The sequence below is a fragment of the Anomaloglossus baeobatrachus genome, chromosome 7, assembly GCF_048569485.1.
Source record: "Anomaloglossus baeobatrachus isolate aAnoBae1 chromosome 7, aAnoBae1.hap1, whole genome shotgun sequence".
Taxonomy (NCBI): domain Eukaryota; kingdom Metazoa; phylum Chordata; class Amphibia; order Anura; family Aromobatidae; genus Anomaloglossus; species Anomaloglossus baeobatrachus.
This window is the reverse complement of record NC_134359.1, coordinates 277,579,912-277,602,411: the sequence shown is the minus strand read 5'-3', so window position 1 is coordinate 277,602,411 and position 22,500 is coordinate 277,579,912. Positions and strand designations below refer to the sequence as shown.

The window sequence follows — 22,500 nt, the reverse complement described above, 5'->3', positions numbered from 1 at the left end:
ACGAGCCATTACTACAGGTAATGAGTGGAGGAAAGAGGAGCCTCTTAAAGAAGAAGTTACAGGTCTGTGAGAGCCAGAAATCTTGAATGTTTTTAGGTGACTAAATACTTATTTTCCACCATGATTTGCAAAAAAAAAAAAAAAAATCTTACTAAATCAGACGTGGTGATTTTCTGGATTTGTTTTCTCATTTTGTCTCTCATAGTTGTGGTCACCTATGATGTCAATAATTACAGGCTGACCTCATCTTTTTAAGAGGGAGAATTTGCACAATTGCTGGCTGACTAAATACTTTTTTCCCCTAGAGGGATAGATAGCTAGAGGGATAGATAGCTGGATGGATAGAGGGATGGATAGAGGGAGGGATAGATAGATAGATAGATAGATAGAGGGATAGATAGATAGATAGATAGATAGATAGAGGGATAGATAGATAGAGGGATAGATAGATAGAGGGATAGATAGATAGAGGGATAGATAGATAGAGGGATAGATAGATAGAGGGATAGATAGATAGAGGGATAGATAGATAGAGGGATAGATAGAGGGATAGATAGCTAGAGGGATAGATAGCTAGAGGGATAGATAGCTAGAGGGATAGATAGCTAGAGGGATAGATAGCTAGAGGGATAGATAGCTAGAGGGATAGATAGCTAGAGGGATAGATAGCTAGAGGGATAGATAGCTAGAGGGATAGATAGCTAGAGGGATAGATAGCTAGAGGGATAGATAGCTAGAGAGATAGATAGCTAGAGGGATAGATAGCTAGAGGGATAGATAGATAGTTTGCAGCGGTCTCATGGCTTTTTATACATGTCTCTGATACTACAGCAGCAGTCGGGATGTGTACATGTTCTGTGAAAAAAATAAAAAGGGTTAATGTCAGGAAGTGGTTACCACCAGAGATAACATTACAAAGAATACTTTTGACCCAGATTTTTTTTTCCTCCACAAAATGTCTTTTTTTGGGTGGTACATTTTTAATTCACTAAAGACCTTTTAATACCATATTGGTCCTATCCTAAAAATGAGATTATAAACTGATTTTTCTAGTAATATGTAAATGATTGACTGCAGCGGTCGGCTGTGATCTGTGGGAGGAACCTTGTTGCAACTGTTCAATGTCCTGCAGTGACATCACTGGGCAAATAAGGTATTACACCTTGCACAATCAAATTTTGTTAAGCCAGGTAAGGTGAAATACTGAGCGACTGGCGAAAAGGGAGAGGAGGGAATATGGAAACCCTGCATCTAGAGGAGATGGTGACCCCTGATAAAACTTTCTGCTGGCCCCTGGCTTTCCTGATGTCCCTAGATAGGTGCAGAACCTATGCACCGAGCAGGATACCCAACAACACAAACACTAATCTCTGATTGTCACACCGGGTCAGCGTAGGGGTAAATTAAACAAACACTTTATTTGCCCGAAGGGCAACAAGAGGTACCCTAACTAAAGACCTAATCAAATAAACTTTATTAAATTATATAATTGGACAAGGATTAAAAATGGCAGGTGGGAGGCCAATTCCGTATTAGATAAGTGCGGCCGCGGACCGACACTACTCTGGATAATTCCTAACGTAATATAGCTAGCTATCACCTACACTGCCTGTTAACACTAGTTCTATTGTCAAGGGAGGAATTTTGGGTAAAGATAGCAAATGGTATCTTCATTCAGGGTATTCAGAGACGGTGCCGTATTAGCTATATATCAGTGCCGATAATAATGAATCAGACAATGACCACACAGACACGTTCTCTTTTTGAGACAGCATCACCAACTGGAACTTGTGTATTCGATAGATCCAATTATACAGTATGCATCAATAACCTTGAAGCCAGAACACAGAACTTAGGGAGGATTTTACTCCCCAATTTCTCCCAGCATGTTATGAAAGACATCTTTGTTCGTTAAAACATTCTTTCTGTGTGAAAGCTACTGATAAGACTTTTGCTCATTATTATAAAACTTTCACTGTTTGTACATCTGTCCACTTATCCTTGGTAACCCCTTCATGACTATACAGCTTAGAATCATATTATGGGTCTATGCGATTGCTACATAGACAGACAGATAATGATGCAACTACATCTATATTTTGATTATTTACATACACAGATATTCTTATTACGTTTAAACAAACAAGCTATAGCTCAGGCAACCTCCACACTATAGCCTCAGCTATGAAGACTGATGAAGCCAGTCATGGCGAAACATGTCAGGGAGGCTATTAGCTGTTAGGTAGTTTTAACAGGCAGTGTAGGTGATAGCCAGCCATATCACGTTAGGAATTATCCAGAGTAGTGTCGGTCCGCAGCCGCACTCATCTAATACGGAATTGGCCTCCCACCTGCCATTTTTAATCCTTGTCCAATTATATAATTTAATAAAGTTTATTTTTTATGTGATTAGGTCTTTAGTTAGGGTAGCTCTTGTTACCCTTCGGGCAAATAGTGTTTGAGCAGGATACCTAGGCCCTGGCTGACCCTGGACTGAGCTCTAGGTAAACAAGGGCTGGGATGAGCGCTAGTCAATCCAACCAAGTCCTAAAGAACATACAGGGAAAGCAAACAAACAACCTATCTCCAAAATGGTTTAGGGAGAGGAACAAACGCACACAACGTTTTTCCAGATGATTACAAGCTGACTGCTTACAATCAGGACCGTATAGAAACTTAACTCTATCACCAGCAGCATACCAAGGAGAAATGTGTGTGTGTGTGTGTATATATATATATATATCTCATGTGATCTGGGTCTGCCAAGTATATATATATACACATAGCACACACACACACGGTGAGGGGTCATGTTTAGCAGCTGGAAGGAAAAGATCTCCGCAGGGCTCTAAAAGGAAAAGACTAAACCCTAACAGAGAAGACACACAAAACTCCATTCACACCACAGAGGGACGGATGGATTATCATATGGCTTTGCTAAATCAGCCCTTTTAAGAGCCCATCAAAAAGGTTTAGTTTTAGTCAGAGCTCAATAAGGGGTGAACATACCTATATTGGGTGCAAGGGTTGCAGCTGCACCCAAATCCTATGGGGGCCCAAAAGGTTGTTATAAGAAGACCAGTGATAGCTGGGGGTCCTGCTGGAGATTTATAGTGAGTCCCACAAGCTTCAGGTTACGCCGCAGGAGGTGAAGGGTTAAAAGTACTGGTGTTTTCCAGGCTCCTGGCACCTCAGGGGTTACTAGGATTATGCACTTTCCATTGATAATGTGAATTATTAATCAGTTTATCTTTGCGTTTTTATTTTCCAGGATGGTAAAATCAATTCATACTCATTTAGTGCTCATTGCCTTAATGTAGTCTGATTAATCAGCTTGTACCTGTTTATCACTTGTTGCCTTTTAAATACGGACTCAAGTTCCTAAAAAGTTACCGCAACGCGTAGAAGGACGCAACCTCTAATTTACAGGGGGTGCCCATGTGACGCCCCTGACTCTATCAGGGTGTCACAGGGAACTGCACCCCTGTCTCTTATGGTGCAGAACTCACCCTCCATGGTTCTGGGATCCTAACTCTGGTATTGCTCCTTCAGCACTCAAATCCTAGCCACACCTCACACCACACCCTGTCAGGCACACCAGTGGGTGGTCTAGCTAGAAAAGGGCCACCCGCCTAGGGGTCAGGCAGACTGGTGGGAGGGACATAGTCAGTTGAGAAGTAGCCCTCAGAGAGTGAGGAGCTGAGGGAGTTGTAGCTCCCTGGTCACTTTTGGCTAGGTCGCAGACGGTGGTCTGGGACCGGAGGAGTCGGAGACCCGGTCGCAGGGTATTGGAGAAGGGTTCCCAGACTTAGTTTGGAGAACGGTCGGCATCGGAAAGTCCAGTAACCGGACCGGTACCGAGCACGGCGGGGTATAGGACCCTAGATCAGGGAGTAGCTTCACAAAACCTGATAATTCACCTATGGAGGATAGTCTCTCTATGAACTTTCCCCAAGAGCTCAGAGATCGAAGGCACCAACACAATGAGGGGGATAGGGATTTCCAGCTTATGCGGCCTACAGAAATCCCAAGTGTCAGCCATCGAGAGCACAGCTTCCCTATTTAAATATAGGGAGCGTGACCCCGACAGCTTCAGGCCGAAGGTTCACTTAGAAACATCTATCTACATGTGCATGGAGGCAGGCCCCGGACCACTAGCAATACCAGCGGGGACGGATTCCCGGACGGGCTCCCCAGAGCAGCAGCGGCACCCATAGACTTGGTTTACTGGTCAGAGTCTGCTTAATGGTTGCACCAACGTCTACACCACCTGAGTGAGTACGCTGCTCCCCCCCCCCCCCCCCCCCCCCGAGTCCTTCTTGCCCACACAGCCCGCACCACGCCATCCTCTCACCTATCCTCTAGAGTCCTGGGGCCTCCCCTACCCATGGAGGGAACGTTATCTAGCTGCCCCACTCCATCTCCCCTGGGTACTCCCATCGGCAGCGACGGTACTCCCCTCACCGAGAACCACGGGTGGCGTCACGAACTCTCCATTGTAAATATTCCCCCCCTTTACATTTCGAAGTGGCCGCAAGCCCCTGGGTCCGGAGACCCTCGAGCCACAGCGAACACGGATACGAGCAGTTCAACTGCTGCAGAGGCGGCACACCCACCTTTAAGGATCTTTGGGGGTTTTTTTACTCCCATGAAAAATATAGCAATTTGCCTTCTAGAGCCTCCATGCTGCACTGTATATTGCTGGCTGCAGAATGATCTAACTGAGAATCTGTCAGTGAGCTCTTTCTGATGGGGGTTTGTAATGTATATGCATTTTTCTGAACTGATTTATGACCACATCAAAGTTGACTGTGCAGGAAACAAAGAGCCTGTAAAAGCCAAATGATGCAAAATGCTTTTATATGGAATCCAATTTTCCCCCCAAATACATGCATGTAAGTAAAAAAAAAATTAACTGTCTCATTTTGTATTAATGTATTCTTAGCCAGGTTTTCTTAGCCCTTGCTTGCTATAGAAAGCATAATCTGTTTTCCAAAATGTTTGGAGTTGCATTATGCACAAATTTTGGAGTAAAAAGAAGGGAATTTTGTTTACTTACCGTAAATTCCTTTTCTTCTAGCTCCTATTGGGAGACCCAGACAATTGGGTGTATAGCTTCTGCCTCCGGAGGCCACACAAAGTATTACACTGAAAAAGTGTAACCCCTCCCCTCTGCTATACACCCTCCCGTGGATCACGGGCTCCTCAGTTTTGGTGCAAAAGCAGGAAGGAGAAAACTTATAAATTGGTCTAAGGTAAATTCAATCCGAAGGATGTTCGGAGAACTGAAAACCATGAACCAAAAGAACAATTCAACATGAACAACATGTGTACACAAAAGAACAACCAGCCCGAAGGGAACAGGGGCGGGTGCTGGGTCTCCCAATAGGAGCTAGAAGAAAAGGAATTTACGGTAAGTAAACAAAATTCCCTTCTTCTTTGTCGCTCCATTGGGAGACCCAGACAATTGGGATGTCCAAAAGCAGTCCCTGGGTGGGTAAAAGAATACCTCAATAAAAGAGAGCCGAAAACGACCCCTTCCTACAGGTGGGCAACCGCCGCCTGAAGGACTCGCCTAACTAGACTGGCATCTGCCGAAGCATAGGTATGCACTTGATAGTGTTTTGTGCAGGTGTGCAGACTAGACCACGTAGCTGCCTGACACACCTGCTGAGCCGTAGCCCGGTGTCGCAATGCCCAGGACGCACCCACGGCTCTGGTAGAATGGGCTTTCAGGCCCGAAGGAAGAGGAAGCCCCAAAGAACGGTAGGCTTCAAGAATCGGTTCCTTGATCCACCGAGCCAAAGTTGACTTGGAAGCCTGCGAACCCTTACGCTGGCCAGCGACCAGGACAAAGAGCACATCTGAACGGCGCAGGGGCGCCGTGCGAGACACGTAGAGCCGGAGTGCTCTCACTAGATCTAATGAATGCAAATCCTTTTCACACTGGTGAACTGGATGAGGGCAAAAGGACGGTAAGGAGATATCCTGATTGAGATGAAAAGGAGATACCACTTTAGGGAGAAACTCCGGGACAGGACGCAGAACCACCTTATCCTGGTGAAAAACCAGGAAAGGGGATTTGCAGGACAGCGCTGCAAACTCCGACACTCTTCTGAGTGAGGTAATTGAGATAAACCCGACGACGCTAGGAGCCAGGACTCAATGGCCACACAGTCAGGTTGAGGGCCGCAGAATTCAGATGGAAAAACGGCCCTTGTGACAGCAGGTCTGGGCGGTCTGGAAGCGCCCACGGCTGACCCACCGTGAGATGCCACAGATCCGGGTACCACGACCGCCTCGGCCAATCTGGAGCGACGAGAATGGCGCGACGACAGTCGGATCTGATCTTGCGTAACACTCTGGGCAACATCACCAGAGGAGGAAACACATAAGGGAGTCGAAACTGCGACCAATCCTGAACTAACGCGTCCGCCGCCAGAGCTCTGTGATCTTGAGACCGTGCCATGAAGGCCGGGACCTTGTTGTTGTGTCGTGACGCCATGAGATCGACGTCCGGCGTTCCCCAGCGGCGACAGATCTCTCGAAACACGTCCGGGTGAAGAGACCATTCCCCTGCGTCCATGCCCTGACGACTGAGAAAATCTGCTTCCCAGTTTTCTACGCCCGGGATGTGAACTGCGGAGATGGTGGAGGCTGTGGCTTCCGCCCACAGCAGAATCCGCCGGACTTCCTGGAAGGCTTGACGGCTGCGCGTGCCTCCCTGGTGGTTGATGTACGCAACCGCCGTGGCGTTGTCCGACTGTATGCGGATCTGCCTGCCCTCCAGCCACCGATGGAACGCCTTTAGGGCTAGATACACTGCCCTTATCTCCAGAACATTGATCTGAAGAGAAGACTCTATCGGAGTCCAGGTTCCCTGAGCCCTGTGGTGGAGAAAAACCGCTCCCCACCCTGACAGGCTCGCGTCCGTCGTGACCACAGCCCAGGATGGGGGCAGGAAGGATTTTCCCTGCGATAGAGAAGTGGGAAGAAGCCACCACTGAAGAGAGGTTTTGGCTGCAAGGGAAAGAGAGACGTTCCTGTCGAGGGACGTCGCCCTCCTGTCCCATTTGCGGAGAATGTCCCATTGGAGTGGGCACAGATGGAACTGCGCGAAGGGCACTGCCTCCATTGCTGCTACCATCTTCCCCAGGAAGTGCATGAGGCGCCTCAAGGGGTGTGACTGACCCCGAAGAAGAGATTGCACCCCTGTCTGCAGCAAAAGCTGTATGTCCAGCGGTAGCTTGACTACCGCTGAGTGAGTATGAAACTCCATCCCGAGGTAAGTCAGTGATTGGGTCGGTGTCAACTTGGACTTTGGGAAGTTGATGAGCCACCCGAACTGCTGGAGAGTCGCCAGAGCGACGGTCAGGCTGTGTTGACACGCCACCCGGGAGGGTGCCCTGACTAGGAGATCGTCTAAGTAAGGGATCACCGAGTGGCCCTGAGAGTGTAGGACCGCCACAACGGATGCCATGACCTTGGTGAAGACCCGTGGGGCTGTCGCCAGGCCGAAAGGCAGTGCCACGAACTGAAGGTGTTCGTCCCCGATGGCGAAACGCAGGAAGCGTTGATGTTCGGGTGCGATCGGCACATGGAGATAAGCATCCTTGATGTCGATTGATGCTAGGAAGTCTCCTTGTGACATCGAAGCGATGACCGAGCGGAGAGATTCCATCCGAAACCTTCTGGTGCTCACATGCCTGTTGAGCAGTTTGAGGTCCAGAACGGGACGGAATGATCCGTCCTTCTTTGGCACCACGAACAAGTTGGAGTAGAAGCCGTGACCATGTTCCTGAGGGGGAACGGGAATCACCACTCCTTCTGTCTTCAGAACGCCCACAGCCTGAAAAAGTGCGCCGGCCCGAGATGGGGGCGGAGATGTTCTGAAGAAACGAGTCGGAGGACGAGAGCTGAACTCTATCCTGTAACCGTGAGACAGAATGTCTCTCACCCATCGGTCTTGGACATGTGGCCACCAGGCGTCGCAAAAGCGGAAGAGCCTGCCACCGACCGAGGATGCGGTTCGGGGAGGCCGAAAGTCATGAGGAGGCCGCCTTGGAGGCAGTGCCTCCGGCGGTTTTTTGGGGGCGTGACTTAGACCGCCACGCATAGGAGTTCCTCTGGCCTTTCTCTGGCCTGTTGGACGAGGAGGATTGGGACTTGGCTGAGGGCCGAAAGGACCGAAACCTCGGTTGTATTTTCCGTTGCTGAGGTCTCTTCGGTTTGGACTGGGGTAAGGACGAGTCCTTTCCCTTGGATTCCTTAATAATTTCATCCAATCGTTCGCCAAACAATCGGTCGCCAGAAAACGGCAAACCGGTTAAGAACTTCTTGGAAGCAGAGTCTGCCTTCCATTCGCGTAGCCACATGGCCCTGCGGACTGCCACCGAATTAGCGGATGCTACCGCTGTACGGCTAGCAGAGTCCAGGACGGCGTTCATGGCGTAGGACGAAAAAGCCGACGCCTGAGAAGTCAAGGACGCAACTTGCGGAGCAGAGGTACGTGTGACCGCATTAATCTCAGACAGACAAGCTGAGATAGCTTGGAGTGCCCACACGGCTGCAAAGGCCGGGGCAAAAGACGCGCCTGTGGCTTCATAGATGGATTTCACCAGGAGCTCTATCTGCCTGTCAGTGGCATCCTTGAGCGATGAGCCATCTGCAACTGATACTACAGATCTAGCCGCCAATCTAGAGACTGGAGGATCCACCTTGGGACATTGAGCCCAACCCTTAACTACGTCAGAGGGGAAGGGGTAACGTGTGTCATTAAGGCGCTTAGTAAAGCGCTTGTCCGGAAATGCTCTGTGCTTCTGGACAGCATCTCTGAAGTTAGAGTGATCGAAAAACGCACTCCGTGTACGTTTGGGAAACCTAAACTGGTGTTTCTCCTGCTGTGAAGCCGACTCCTCTATAGGTGGAGTTGGGGGAGAAAGATCTAGCACCTGGTTGATGGACGAGATAAGATCATTTACTAAGGCGTCCCCTTCAGGTGTATCAAGGTTAAGGGCGACGTCAGGGTCAGAGCCCTGAGCTGCGACGTCCGCCTCGTCCTCCAGAGAGTCCTCAAGCTGAGACCCCGAGCAGCGTGAGGAAGTCGGGGAAGATTCCCAGCGAGCCCGCTTAGCCGGTCTGGGACTGTGGTCCTTGCAGGAGTCCTCCACGTGAGACCTAGGGGCCACCCCGGGAGCACGCTGCGGCGCAGACCGAGAGGGGCCTGGAGGCGATGATCCAACAGTGCCCGGGGCCTGTGTAAGGACCGGTCTGGACTGCAAGGCTTCTAGTAGCTTGGCAGACCATTTGTCCATAGACTGAGCCATGGATTGTGAAAGCGACTCAGAGAGTTTCTCAGCAAAAACTGCAAACTCTGTCCCTGCCGCCTGGACAGTGGAAGCAGGAGGGTCTGCCTGAGCCGAGGGGCCCACTAGTGACCGAGGCTCCGGCTGAGCAAGTGCAACAGGGGTCGAGCATTGCTCACAGTGAGGGTAGGTGGAACCCGCAGGTAACATAGCCCCACAAGAGGTACAGGTTGCAAAAAAACCCTTTGCCTTAGCGTCCTTGCTCCTTGTGGACGACATGCTGTTGTCTCCTAGGAGAGTGATCACTGAGGGTATATAGCCAAAAGTAAACAACCCGGCCGAACAGAGAAAATATATACGAATATATATATATATACTCCGGCACCCTAGGGGGACCAGCACCGGGTGACCGGTGTGGCTTACCGACTGCCCAAAGCGGAGTGTGTGTCCACCAGATTCCCTGCCTTAGGTCTCCCAGAGCTGCAGAGCTCGTTCCTGAAAATCCTCCACCGGCAGAATGTGTGTAAAAATGGCTGCCGGAGCTCTCAGGGGAGGAGGGAGCCGTGGGCGGCGACTAGTAAAGTGCGGGAATCTGGGGCCCACAGTGATCAGTGAGGGGGGGGGGAGGAAACCTAAAGTCTGCTCCAGCCCTCACTGCCGACGTCAGGTCGACCGTCCCACCCTTACCCCTGACTGGCAGGCCCGGGGGCGGGAGTTATGGTACTAGGCCGCAATGAAGCCGGGGACTAAATTTAATACCGCGGCCGACAAACAGGCTCGGTCGGCGCGGAAGTCCCGGTCTTCACAAACCAGCAGCTGCTGCAGCGTCTGTGAAACAAGCGCTCCATGCACAGTCCCCATGGGGACACAGAGTACCTTTAGATGCAGGGCCCTGTCCCTGAGGATACATAGACTCCTGTCCGGCAGATTCCCACAGGGGCTGCGGAGGGAGCCCGGTCCCAGTAAATGGATGACCGGTCAGGATCCCACTTCTCCCAGAGCCTCGAAGGGATGGTGAAGGAAAACGGCATGTGGCTCCAGCCTCTGTACCCGCAATGGGTACCTCAACCTTAACAGCACCGCCGACGTAGTGGGGTGAGAAGGGAGCATGCCGGGGGCCCTGTGGGGGCCCTCTTTTCTTCCAACCGATAAAATCAGCAGCTGCTGCTGACTAAAATGGGAAAGCATGAGTGGATGTGTGCCTCCTTCCACACAAAGCATAAAACTGAGGAGCCCGTGATCCACGGGAGGGTGTATAGGCAGAGGGGAGGGGTTACACTTTTTCAGTGTAATACTTTGTGTGGCCTCCGGAGGCAGAAGCTATACACCCAATTGTCTGGGTCTCCCAATGGAGCGACAAAGAAAGTGGGGTTCACGTCAGAAATAAAGACACTGGACACGAATGTTGACATCGAGGGTCCTTAAGCAGGTTCCTGCCACCACTGAAGAAGGAGTATGTGTCATGCTAGGTATGGGGAAGTACCAAGGGAAGGGGGAGAGGGTGACCCCTGACCAAACCTTCCGCTGACCTCCGGCTTTCTCACCACCCTAGATAGGTTCCGCACCTATACGCCGAGCAAGATACTTGACTCTGACTGACCCTGATCACCCTAGATAGGTTCCGCACCTATACGCCGAGCAGGATACCTGGCCCTGGCTGACCCTGAATTGGGCCCTAGGTAGGGAATGGATGCGATGAGCGCTAGTCAACCCCACTAAGCTTTAAAGAACACACAAGGAACACACACAGGGGAAAGTAAATGTACAACGTATCTCTAGATGACTCAGGGAGAGGACCAGCGACAACAGCAAGGTTTCTCCAGTCTGCTTGTATTCAAAATCTGTAAAGGGTTTTTTAAACCTATCACCAGCGCAAACAAAGCAAATGGGAATGAGAGTATTTAAAGACACAAATGGAGGTGCTGATGATTAACAGCTGACAGGTGAGGAAATCCACAGGGTCCTAGAGAGAAAGGGAAAAAGGGAAATAAAGGGAGCAGCTTCTGTAGCGAAATGCTGCGACCTTCTACAGCCGGATATCACAGGACTCTATGTCAAGCGTGACACACCCATGACAGGATGATGGCTAAGGTTGCCATCTTCATAGGCCTCAGAGGAGCCACAGGAGATTCCTCATGGGCGGTGCTATAGCCAGAGCAGCTGCTGATTGGACGAGAGGGGGCAGGGTTATTCCTTTGGTGGTGTAGGCATGTTCTCCTTTGTGCAGAAAACTGCTACATGGCACTGCTTTGCATCCCTTGTCTTAGCAATACTTAACCTTTCTTAATTCTTTTGTAAGTGGAGGCTCCCAAATAACAAATAGGCTAAACTGAAAATACTAGTGACAGCATCTGACTCTACAGACAACATACAAGGCAGTTATTAGCTCCATTTCCCAATGTGTGTATCTGGATCCACTTCTGTCAGTTCACCCTGGAAATTCCAATTTATAGTGTATGGTTTGCTTAAAATTACTCTTCAGAATAGGCTGTTATGTGTGTAGCAATAAACCAATCTCTAGCCATGATATTACTTGCATCCCGCATTTTTCACCAGTTGCTCCTTTGCAGGCTCTTTTTTCTAAATTTCAGTTATCTCTGAGCTAGTGGGTAGAGACTAGCTGGCATGATGTCCCTAATAAACAGCACACACAGATATGAGGGATTCCTGCTCTCCTTTCTTTATATAGCATGTTCTGCAGTAGCTGCATGGAGGACATTATACAGCAGTACTGAGCAGTGTAGCTGTGAATCCAGCTGCATGGAGGACATTGCACAGCACTACTGAGCAGTGTAGCTGTGAATCCAGCAGCATGGAGGACATTATACAGCAGTACTGAGCAGTGTAGCTGTGAAACCAGCAGCATGGACAACAATTATACAACAGTACTGAGCAGTGTAGCTGTGAATCCAGCAGTATGGAGGACATTATACAGCAGTACTGAGCAGTGTAGCTGTGAATCCAGCAGCATGGAGGACATTATACAGCAGTACTGAGCAGTGTAGCTGTGAATCCAGCAGAATGGAGGACATTTAACAGCAGTACTGAGCAGTGTAGCTGTGAATCCAGCAGCATGGAGGACATTATACAGCAGTACTGAGCAGTGTAGCTGTGAATCCAGCAGCATGGGTGACATTATACAGCAGTACTGAGCAGTGTAGCTGTGTATTCAGCAGTATGGAGGATATTATACAGCAGTACTGAGCAGTGTAGCTGTGAATCCAGCAGAATGGAGGACATTTAACAGCAGTACTGAGCAGTGTAGCTGTGAATCCAGCAGCATGGAAGACATTATACAGCAGTACTGAGCAGTGTAGCTGTGAATCCAGCAGCATGGAGGACATTATACAGCAGTATTGAGCAGTATAGCTGTGTATCCAGCATTGGAATGAAATAAAACACTGAGGCCCCGACTCCTCAAAGCAATCGCACAAGAAAGCTGGTGTACAATTGCTCTTGATGCTATTACTAGTTGCACACAAATTTTCTGATTTTTGGTGTTTTCATGAGTTTCTCCCAGCTACACCAACATAGGCGGAAATGGTGGAGATAAGACATTAATTCTTTATTCCAGAAGTCTTACTACAGTCAGGGACTGGAGTGAGATTTGTGGCAAGACACCCGCCACTCGTCAGACTCTGATATAGCAAGAGGCGTGAACCTCTTCATGGATCGGGAGTGTCTGACTCAACCACGGCCCCTTCCTCAACACCTGTGAGAAAATCGCAGATCTTGATGACTTGGAGATTTAGGGTGCACTCACACGAGTGTATGACCCACACGATTATCGGACCGCATCACCTTTTTGGACAGGAGCATGTCAGCTGCATGTATTTCTATGCAGCTGACATGCTCCTGTCCGAAGAGTGTGCGGCCGCGCCGAGTGAGCGATCCGATAATCGTGCGGGTCATACGCTCGTGTGAGCACACCTTTAGGCTAAGTGCACATATTGAGTATTTGGTTGCAGAAATTTCTGCATCCCTTGGCAGGAAAAACGCACATTTTCTTTTTTTTTTGCATAGGTTGTTTCCAATGTGTTTTTCATCCATTATGGGATAGAAAAAAGGTACAAAAACACTGAAAGAATTGACATGCTGCAAATTTATTTCTGCGCCAAATCTGCAAGGAAAAAAAAGCAACAGGTGCACAAAACTTAAGGATTATCATTGACTTTGCTGGCATAAGGATTTGCATGCAGTTTTGTGACAAATTGCACTAAAAATGCATAAAAAACCCGATAAAAACGTACTGTGTGCACAAAGTCGTACTGTAAAGATCCAGCATGATCTGTCTGTGTCTCTCTCTACTTTTTTTTTTTACCTTCTTTTTATTAGTTTTTAATAACAAAAACAGATAATCAATAATCATATAATACAATACATTATGATTATGTTAAACTACAAAATTACAGATAATGTATCTCCTCGAATCCCACCCCCCCTCCCGACCTCTCTCTACTTCTTGTCTCGTTGTCACCCACCTGCATAGACTGCAATAGGCAGCTTTAATCTTGTCCCTTAGGGAGCTGGCCATCTGTACTGTTAAGAAAAAAAAAAATCACAGTGAATAATAAGTTCAGTAGGAAGGGGAAGGAGATGAAGTGGCTCATAAGTGGAGAAAGAAGCAATATTCACTATATACACCAGGGCTGTGGAGTCGGTAAGCCAAACCTTCGACTCCGACTCCGACTCCTCAAATTCTCTTGCACCGACTCCGACTCCGGCTCCGACTCCGGCTCCGACTCCGGCTCCGGCTCCGACTCCGACTCCGACTCCGACTCCGACTCCGACTCCGACTCCGACTCCGACTCCGACTCCGACTCCGACTCCGACTCCGACTCCGACTCCTACATATATTGCTTATAGTTAGGTGAAAAATTTATTGTAGTACATGAATATGTGTATGTGAACATCAGACATTTAATAATTTTTATGATACAATAATCAAGATATTTGGATAGAACATAAAATATATTTATTGGAATACAACTTTAGAACACAAAAAACTGTAATAAATTGTAAATATGTAATACACTATGTAATATACAGTAGATTACATATATATCTTGTGTGTGTGTATATACACTGTATATATATATATATATTATATATATTACATATTTACAATTTATTAGTTTTTTTGTGTTCTAAAGTTGTATTCCAATAAATATTTTATGTTCTATCCAAATATCTTGATTATTGTATCATAAAAACAATTAAATGTCTGATGTTCACATTGTACTACAATAAATTTTTCACTTAAATATAAGCATTATACTAAATGTTGTTATTTAGTAAAATATTCAGCACATTCTGCATTGCACTCCTGTCCCCAATTTATTATATATTTTAGGAGTCGGAGTCGGTGCATTTTATACCGACTCCGACTCCGACTCCACCAAAATGAGCTCCGACTCCGACTCCGACTCCACGACTCCGACTCCACAGCCCTGATATACACACACAAACACACACACAACACTGCACCCCCAACATGATCTGACAACAGGACATCAAATATCAGATTAAAAGGGGGTATATGGGAGACTAAAACCTCCAACAGTACCCGACCCCTATCCTCTATTACTTTCTCTATCATGTGGATACCTAATAAAAAGGGAACCTGTCAAGTAGGAAAAATGCTATTAACCTGCAGATATGGGGTTAATTTGCAGGTTAATAGCAATCTGAACATGCCCGACGCATGCAGATTAAACCCCGCTGCCAGGAGGAAAAGAACTTTAATCCTCTCAGCAGCGTTTCAATTTCAGTCATGGGGATGGCGCCAATGTTGTTTCAGTCACCGCTCTGTGTATGGAGAGTGGTGGATATAACCGCCCCCCACACTGAGCAGCTGTCCGTCAGTGGGGGGACGGCGTAGTTACAGGCGTCGCTCTCCATACACAGAGCGGTGACTGAATTTGTGCCGACGCCACCCCCATGACTGAAACCAGAACACTGCTGGGAGGATTAAAGTTCTTTTCCTCCCGGCAGCAAGCTTTAATGTGCAGGCGCCTGGCAGGTTTAGAATGCTATTACCCTGCAGATTAACCCCATATCTGCAGGTAAATACCATTTTTCCACGTGAAAGGTTCCCTTTAAAGCTTGTGAGCCTCGATGCAAAATCTTTAACAAGGGACCCAACCATCATTGGTCTTTAATTGGCCAAAATGATCTTCTGGGACCCCCTTAGGTTCCATGGTGACTGCAACCACTATAGTTACGCACTTGAATACCAACATAACACCTACTATAGTGTGTATAGTACAACGCCACTACAAAACCTAAGACTAATGAACCAATCAGATTCCACCTTTCATTTTTGAGAGGCCATTTTTGAAATAAGAGTTGCAGCCTCATTGGCCAGTAGAAACAATTGCTCCATGTTTCATTTGCGCTGGTTTTCAGAAATCCACTCCCTTCCCTCTTAATTTTCTATGACGGTCAGCCATAATCACCTGCCACATGTATAAGATCAATCTCGTGTCGATACTGTAGATATGAGATCATTCACACTGTACTACAGCCGGGCCTGGAGGCCGTGTATGTGGTAGACATTAATGTAATAAAATGCAATCCAATCCATTAGCAGGAAGCTTTCGGGAGGATGATGGGAGAGTTAGAGGTCAGACCCCCTCCCCTCCTCTGTGTACAAGGATACGTACGGCTATATATAGGCCATGAAGGACTGAGGAGTCACAAAATGATCAATACCGTCTGCAAAGTAACTCTGCCGTCCCACCAGAGACGGCTCATGTCTGCCGCTCCGGCCTACACACCCAATCTCCTGACTGACGCCCCCCAAATCCAATAATTCTATAGAAAGGCGAATGATTACTATAAAAATCCAGTTAGGCCTAAGGCCTCTTGGTAACGGAGCATTTCCCATAGCAACCACCTATTATCTGATGTGTTGCTATGGTACAAAGGCCTAGTTTTATGGTTCTGGCAAAGCTCGGTGACAACGAACAAGATAGTTATTACTTTTCAGTCAGGAAGGAGGGGGGGGGGGTAATCAAGCTTTCCTACACCCCTGAATGGCACCTGTACCAACTATCTAGGAAAAAATGAAGACCTTGCAGGACAAGTCGCCCAGACACTTCATAGTTTCCTTCACAAGAATGGTGGTCCAGACTTACTATAAGGGGGCAGGGAAGGGGTATAGAATGGGCATGGCCTGAAAATAAGGGCAAAAAACCATGGTGGACCTAATAGCGCTCGGATATCTCTATCAGTTCAAAAGTGTATGCTCGACCAATGTTTCATTCAAACGAGGGCCATAGGGTCTCCATTTTGACCATGCCTGGTGTCAATCAGAGAGATCCCCACTGATCGCGAGAATGGGGGTTCGGTGTCTCCGTTTAAGCGGAGTGTTAGGGTTCGTGCCCACGATCAGTGTTTGCATTTTGACTGCGTCCAAAACATTTCGTTGTACAGTACAAGCACAGTGGATGAGATTTCTAGAAATCTCCTGCCCATTGTGTATATGTGGCCCGTAGTGAAAACTAAGCTGCGATGGGGCTTTCTGAGCCGCAGCATGCCAATTTATTATTGCTGTGGAGCCGTGAGTGTTCTCCATAGGAAGAACACAAGCGAGAGACCGCAGCGCCCCCAAACCCTGACCATGGGCACGGGCGGCTGCGGTCTCCTACAGAGGAGGTCAGGACCCACCATGTCCAGGACGCAGCGGGTCCTGATCGTGGGCACATGCCCTTAGTCGTGTATGCAATCTTTTTCAGACATACATGCAAGACGTTTCTTTGCATCTTTTCTCAAACGATGCCCCTTCTACAACCTGTCCTGCCCCCTGAATGTGGGTCTTGCAGGAAACGTAGGGGAGTACTACTTTGCAGGAAATTTGGGAGGCATCTCAGGGACTTGTCCTGCGAGGTCTCTAATTAGTGAGCGTCGGCAAACGTGCCATTCAGGAGTCTTAGGGTATGTGCCCACGACCCGGACATGCTGTGCCCTGGACGCAGCATGTCCTCTCCTACGGGGCTGCGAGCGCTCTCCGCAGGAGACCGCAAGTGCGTGTGCCTAGGATCAGGGTTCGGGAAGCTGTGGACTTTCTCTCTGTTCTCCCTGTGGAGAACACTTGCGTCTCCGCAACAATAAATTGACATGCTGCGGTTCGGGAAGCCCGACCTCAGGTCAGTTTACGCTGCGGCAAAAACAAGCAGAGTGGGCACAGGATTTCTAGAAATCCCATCCACTGTGCTTGTACTGTACAATGCAGCATTTGGCTCCACGAAAATACGAAGCGTCCAAAACGCTGTGAACCCTGATCGTGGGAACGCAACCTTAGGCTATGTGCACATGTTGCGTTTTTATAGTGCAGTTTTGTCACAAAACTCAATGCAAATCCTTATGCAGGCAAGTGCAAGAGAATCCTGACATTTTCTGCACTTGCTGCTTTTTTTCCCGTTGAAGATTTGGTGCAGAAATAAATCTGCAGCATGTCAAGTCTTTCAGCGATTTTCCACCCTAGAATTCATGAAAAACACATTGAAAATAAAAAAAAATAAATAAAAAAAAAAAAAACAAGTAAAAATGAATAAATGCATTTTTCTTTCTGCCAAGAGATGCAGATTTGGTGCAGAAATTTCTGCAAATACTCAGCGTGTGCACATAGCCTTGGGGTAAGTACATACATTGAGTTTTTGAGTGCTTTACAGTTGAAATGGATGGGATTTATAAAAAGCGCATATTTTTTTTTTTTTTTTTTTAACGCTGCGGTTTTCCAGTCTGCAGTGTGTCACTTTCTCTTGCGAGTACGCTGAGTTTTCTGTGCAGAATTTCCCCATAGACTTGCATTAGATGCAGAAAATCAGCAGGTAAAAAAAACCCCACAAAATTGTTTTTAGTGCGTTTTCCAAAAAACGCATGTGATCAACATCTAAGAATGCCAAAACCGGGAAGTTTCAAAAATACAACTTGCGTTGTTTTCCTTCAGTTGTAATCCGCCGTTTTGGAAAACGGCGGAATCCGTTAACGGATTCCGCTGTTTCCCATAGACTTGTATGGATGACGGATTGTGCCAAACGTACCTGCGTTGCTTCCGCCGGTTGACGCTGCGTTGCTTCCGCCGAGCGGAAGGGACGCAGCATGTAACGTTAATTGCTTAAGTTAAAATGACGCCGATCGGCGGATTCCGTTATATCCATCAATAGTTATAATGGATCCCTATGGTGGCGGATTCCGTTGCAAAGTGCTTTACAACGAAATCCGCCGCTGGATTCCGCTAATTTCTACTGAGCATGCCCAGAATGAAGAAAAAAAATGGGGAGAAAAAAAAAAAACGGAGCCGACGCATTCCGCTATTTCACAGGAATCAGCTAGTGGATTCCTGTGAAATAACGGATCCGTTGACAACACAAAAATAACGGATGCGTCAAAACGACGCAGCAACGGACCCAGCGGATTCAACCCAACGCAAGTGTGAAACTAGCCTTAAAGGATCACACCCCAGAGATAAAAAAAACCGCAGCATAAAAAACTAGACAATGAAAAAAACAAAACACACGAGTAAATTAAAAAATCTACAGCGACAAAAACGGAAACACTGAAAGTGGGAACATAGTCTATGGAATCCAATATATGCCAAGGGTCTGCAAAGAGAAGCATGGCCCCTGTCATATACCCAGAGAGAAGCTGACATTAATGTGACGGGTTACTACAAGTCAGAGGAAGACGTTTACTCTGAGCTATTCCTTGGGGTGAGATCTTGCACAGCGGCAGCGAGTGGATCCCTTCTAATGAGGAGACATAGAAGTGTAAGGACCCAGTAATATGGATTTCATGAGTGGGTAGGACACAGTACAGCTGATGGAGACATCACACACAAACATTGATATTCTCGCTATTATTTGTTTTCAGGAGGCTTCTGTGCGAGAGCAAATCATGAAGGGAGAGCGGTGCAACAGCAAGATGTAACATGACAGCCCCCCGGGACACGGCAAGAATGTCACATATCTGAAGCATAGCCGAAACCCTGCCCATAGCTACCGAAATCAGCCCCGACCCTGCACTCACTATACACAGAGAGGACGAAGGCCAGAGCTCAGGTCCTAATACACAGGTGTCAGAAAACAAACCTGTAACATCAGGACACAGCGCCGTCCTCCTCCTAATACACAGCGCCGTCCTCCTCCTAATACACAGCGCCGTCCTCCTCCTAATACACAGCGCCGTCCTCCTCCTAATACACAGCGCCGTCCTCCTCCTAATACACAGCGCCGTCCTCCTCCTAATACACAGCGCCGTCCTCCTCCTAATACACAGCGCCGTCCTCCTCCTAATACACAGCGCCGTCCTCCTCCTAATACACAGCGCCGTCCTCCTCCTAATACACAGCGCCGTCCTCCTCCTAATACACAGCGCCGTCCTCCTCCTAATACACAGCGCCGTCCTCCTCCTAATACACAGCCATCAGGACATGGCCCTGTCCTCCTCCAAATACACAGATATCAAGACACGGCCCCGTCCTCCTCCAAATACACAGATATCAAGACACGGCCCCGTCCTCCTCCAAATACACAGATATCAAGACACGGCCCCGTCCTCCTCCAAATACACAGATATCAGGACACGGCCCCGTCCTCCTCCAAATACACAGATATCAAGACACGGCCCCGTCCTCCTCCAAATACACAGATATCAAGACACGGCCCCGTCCTCCTCCAAATACACAGATATCAGGACACGGCCCCGTCCTCCTCCAAATACACAGATATCAGGACACGGCCCCGTCCTCCTCCAAATACACAGATATCAAGACACGGCCCCGTCCTCCTCCAAATACACAGATATCAGGACACGGCCCTGTCCTCCTCCAAATACACAGATATCAAGACACGGCCCCGTCCTCCTCCAAATACACAGATATCAGGACACTGCGCCGTCCTCCTCCTAATACACAGCGCCGTCCTCCTCCTAATACACAGATATCAAGACACGGCCCCGTCCTCCTCCTAATACACAGATATCAGGACACGGCCCCGTCCTCCTCCTAATACACAGATATCAGGACACGGCCCGTCCTCCTCCAAATACACAGATATCAGGACACTGCGCCGTCCTCCTCCTAATACACAGATATCAAGACACGGCCCCGTCCTCCTCCAAATACACATATCAGGACACGGCCCCGTCCTCCTCCAAATACACAGATATCAGGACACAGCGCCGTCCTCCTCCTAATACACAGCGCCGTCCTCCTCCTAATACACAGCGCCGTCCTCCTCCTAATACACAGCGCCGTCCTCCTCCTAATACACAGCGCCGTCCTCCTCCTAATACACAGCGCCGTCCTCCTCCTAATACACAGCGCCGTCCTCCTCCTAATACACAGCGCCGTCCTCCTCCTAATACACAGCGCCGTCCTCCTCCTAATACACAGCCATCAGGACACGGCCCCGTCCTCCTCCTAATACACAGATATCAGGACACTGCCCCATCCTCCTCCTAATACACAGATATCAGGACACGGCCCCGTCCTCCTCCAAATACACAGATATCAGGACACTGCCCCATCCTCCTCCTAATACACAGATATCAGGACACTGCCCCATCCTCCTCCTAATACACAGATATCAGGACACGGCCCCGTCCTCCTCCAAATACACAGATATCAGGACACGACCCCGTCCTCCTAATACACAGATATCAGGACACGGCCCGTCCTCCTCCTAATACACAGATATCAGGACACGGCCCCGTCCTCCTCCTAATACACAGATATCAGGACACGACCCCGTCCTCCTAATACACAGATATCAGGACACGGCCCGTCCTCCTCCTAATACACAGATATCAGGACACGGCCCCGTCCTCCTCCTAATACACAGCCATCAGGACACGGCCCCGTCCTCCTCCTAATACACAGACATCAGGACACGGCCCCGTCCTCCTCCTAATACACAGATATCAGGACACGGCCCCGTCCTCCTCCAAATACACAGATATCAGGACACGACCCCGTCCTCCTAATACACAGATATCAGGACACGGCCCGTCCTCCTCCTAATACACAGATATCAGGACACGGCCCCGTCCTCCTCCTAATACACAGATATCAGGACACGACCCCGTCCTCCTAATACACAGATATCAGGACACGGCCCGTCCTCCTCCTAATACACAGATATCAGGACACGGCCCCGTCCTCCTCCTAATACACAGATATCAGGACACGGCCCGTCCTCCTCCTAATACACAGATATCAGGACACGGCCCGTCCTCCTCCTAATACACAGATATCAGGACACGGCCCCGTCCTCCTCCTAATACACAGATATCAGGACACGACCCCGTCCTCCTAATACACAGATATCAGGACACGGCCCGTCCTCCTCCTAATACACAGATATCAGGACACGGCCCCGTCCTCCTCCTAATACACAGATATCAGGACACGGCCCCGTCCTCCTCCAAATACACAGATATCAGGACACTGCCCCATCCTCCTCCTAATACACAGATATCAGGACACTGCCCCATCCTCCTCCTAATACACAGATATCAGGACACGGCCCCGTCCTCCTCCAAATACACAGATATCAGGACACGGCCCTGTCCTCCTCCTAATACACAGATATCAGGACACGGCCCCGTCCTCCTCCTAATACACAGATATCAGGACACGGCCCCGTCCTCCTCCTAATACACAGATATCAGGACACGACCCCGTCCTCCTAATACACAGATATCAGGACACGGCCCGTCCTCCTCCTAATACACAGATATCAGGACACGGCCCCGTCCTCCTCCTAATACACAGCCATCAGGACACGGCCCCGTCCTCCTCCTAATACACAGACATCAGGACACGGCCCCGTCCTCCTCCTAATACACAGATATCAGGACACGGCCCCGTCCTCCTCCAAATACACAGATATCAGGACACTGCCCCATCCTCCTCCTAATACACAGATATCAGGACACTGCCCCATCCTCCTCCTAATACACAGATATCAGGACACGGCCCCGTCCTCCTCCTAATACACAGATATCAGGACACGACCCCGTCCTCCTAATACACAGATATCAGGACACGGCCCGTCCTCCTCCTAATACACAGATATCAGGACACGGCCCCGTCCTCCTCCTAATACACAGATATCAGGACACGGCCCCGTCCTCCTCCAAATACACAGATATCAGGACACTGCCCCATCCTCCTCCTAATACACAGATA

General features: G+C 48.6%; 1 protein-coding gene across 1 annotated transcript in view; it reads left to right on the top strand.

Moving 5' to 3' along the window:
• The first annotated feature begins 17,285 nt into the window (after window positions 1–17,285).
• The window catches only part of XPO6 (exportin 6), a 143,799-nt gene continuing 138,584 nt past the window's right edge, over window positions 17,286–22,500 (top strand). The window contains 1 exon segment of the mRNA XM_075319780.1: window positions 17,286–17,332. Coding sequence (XP_075175895.1) covers window positions 17,286–17,332 — 47 coding nt within the window.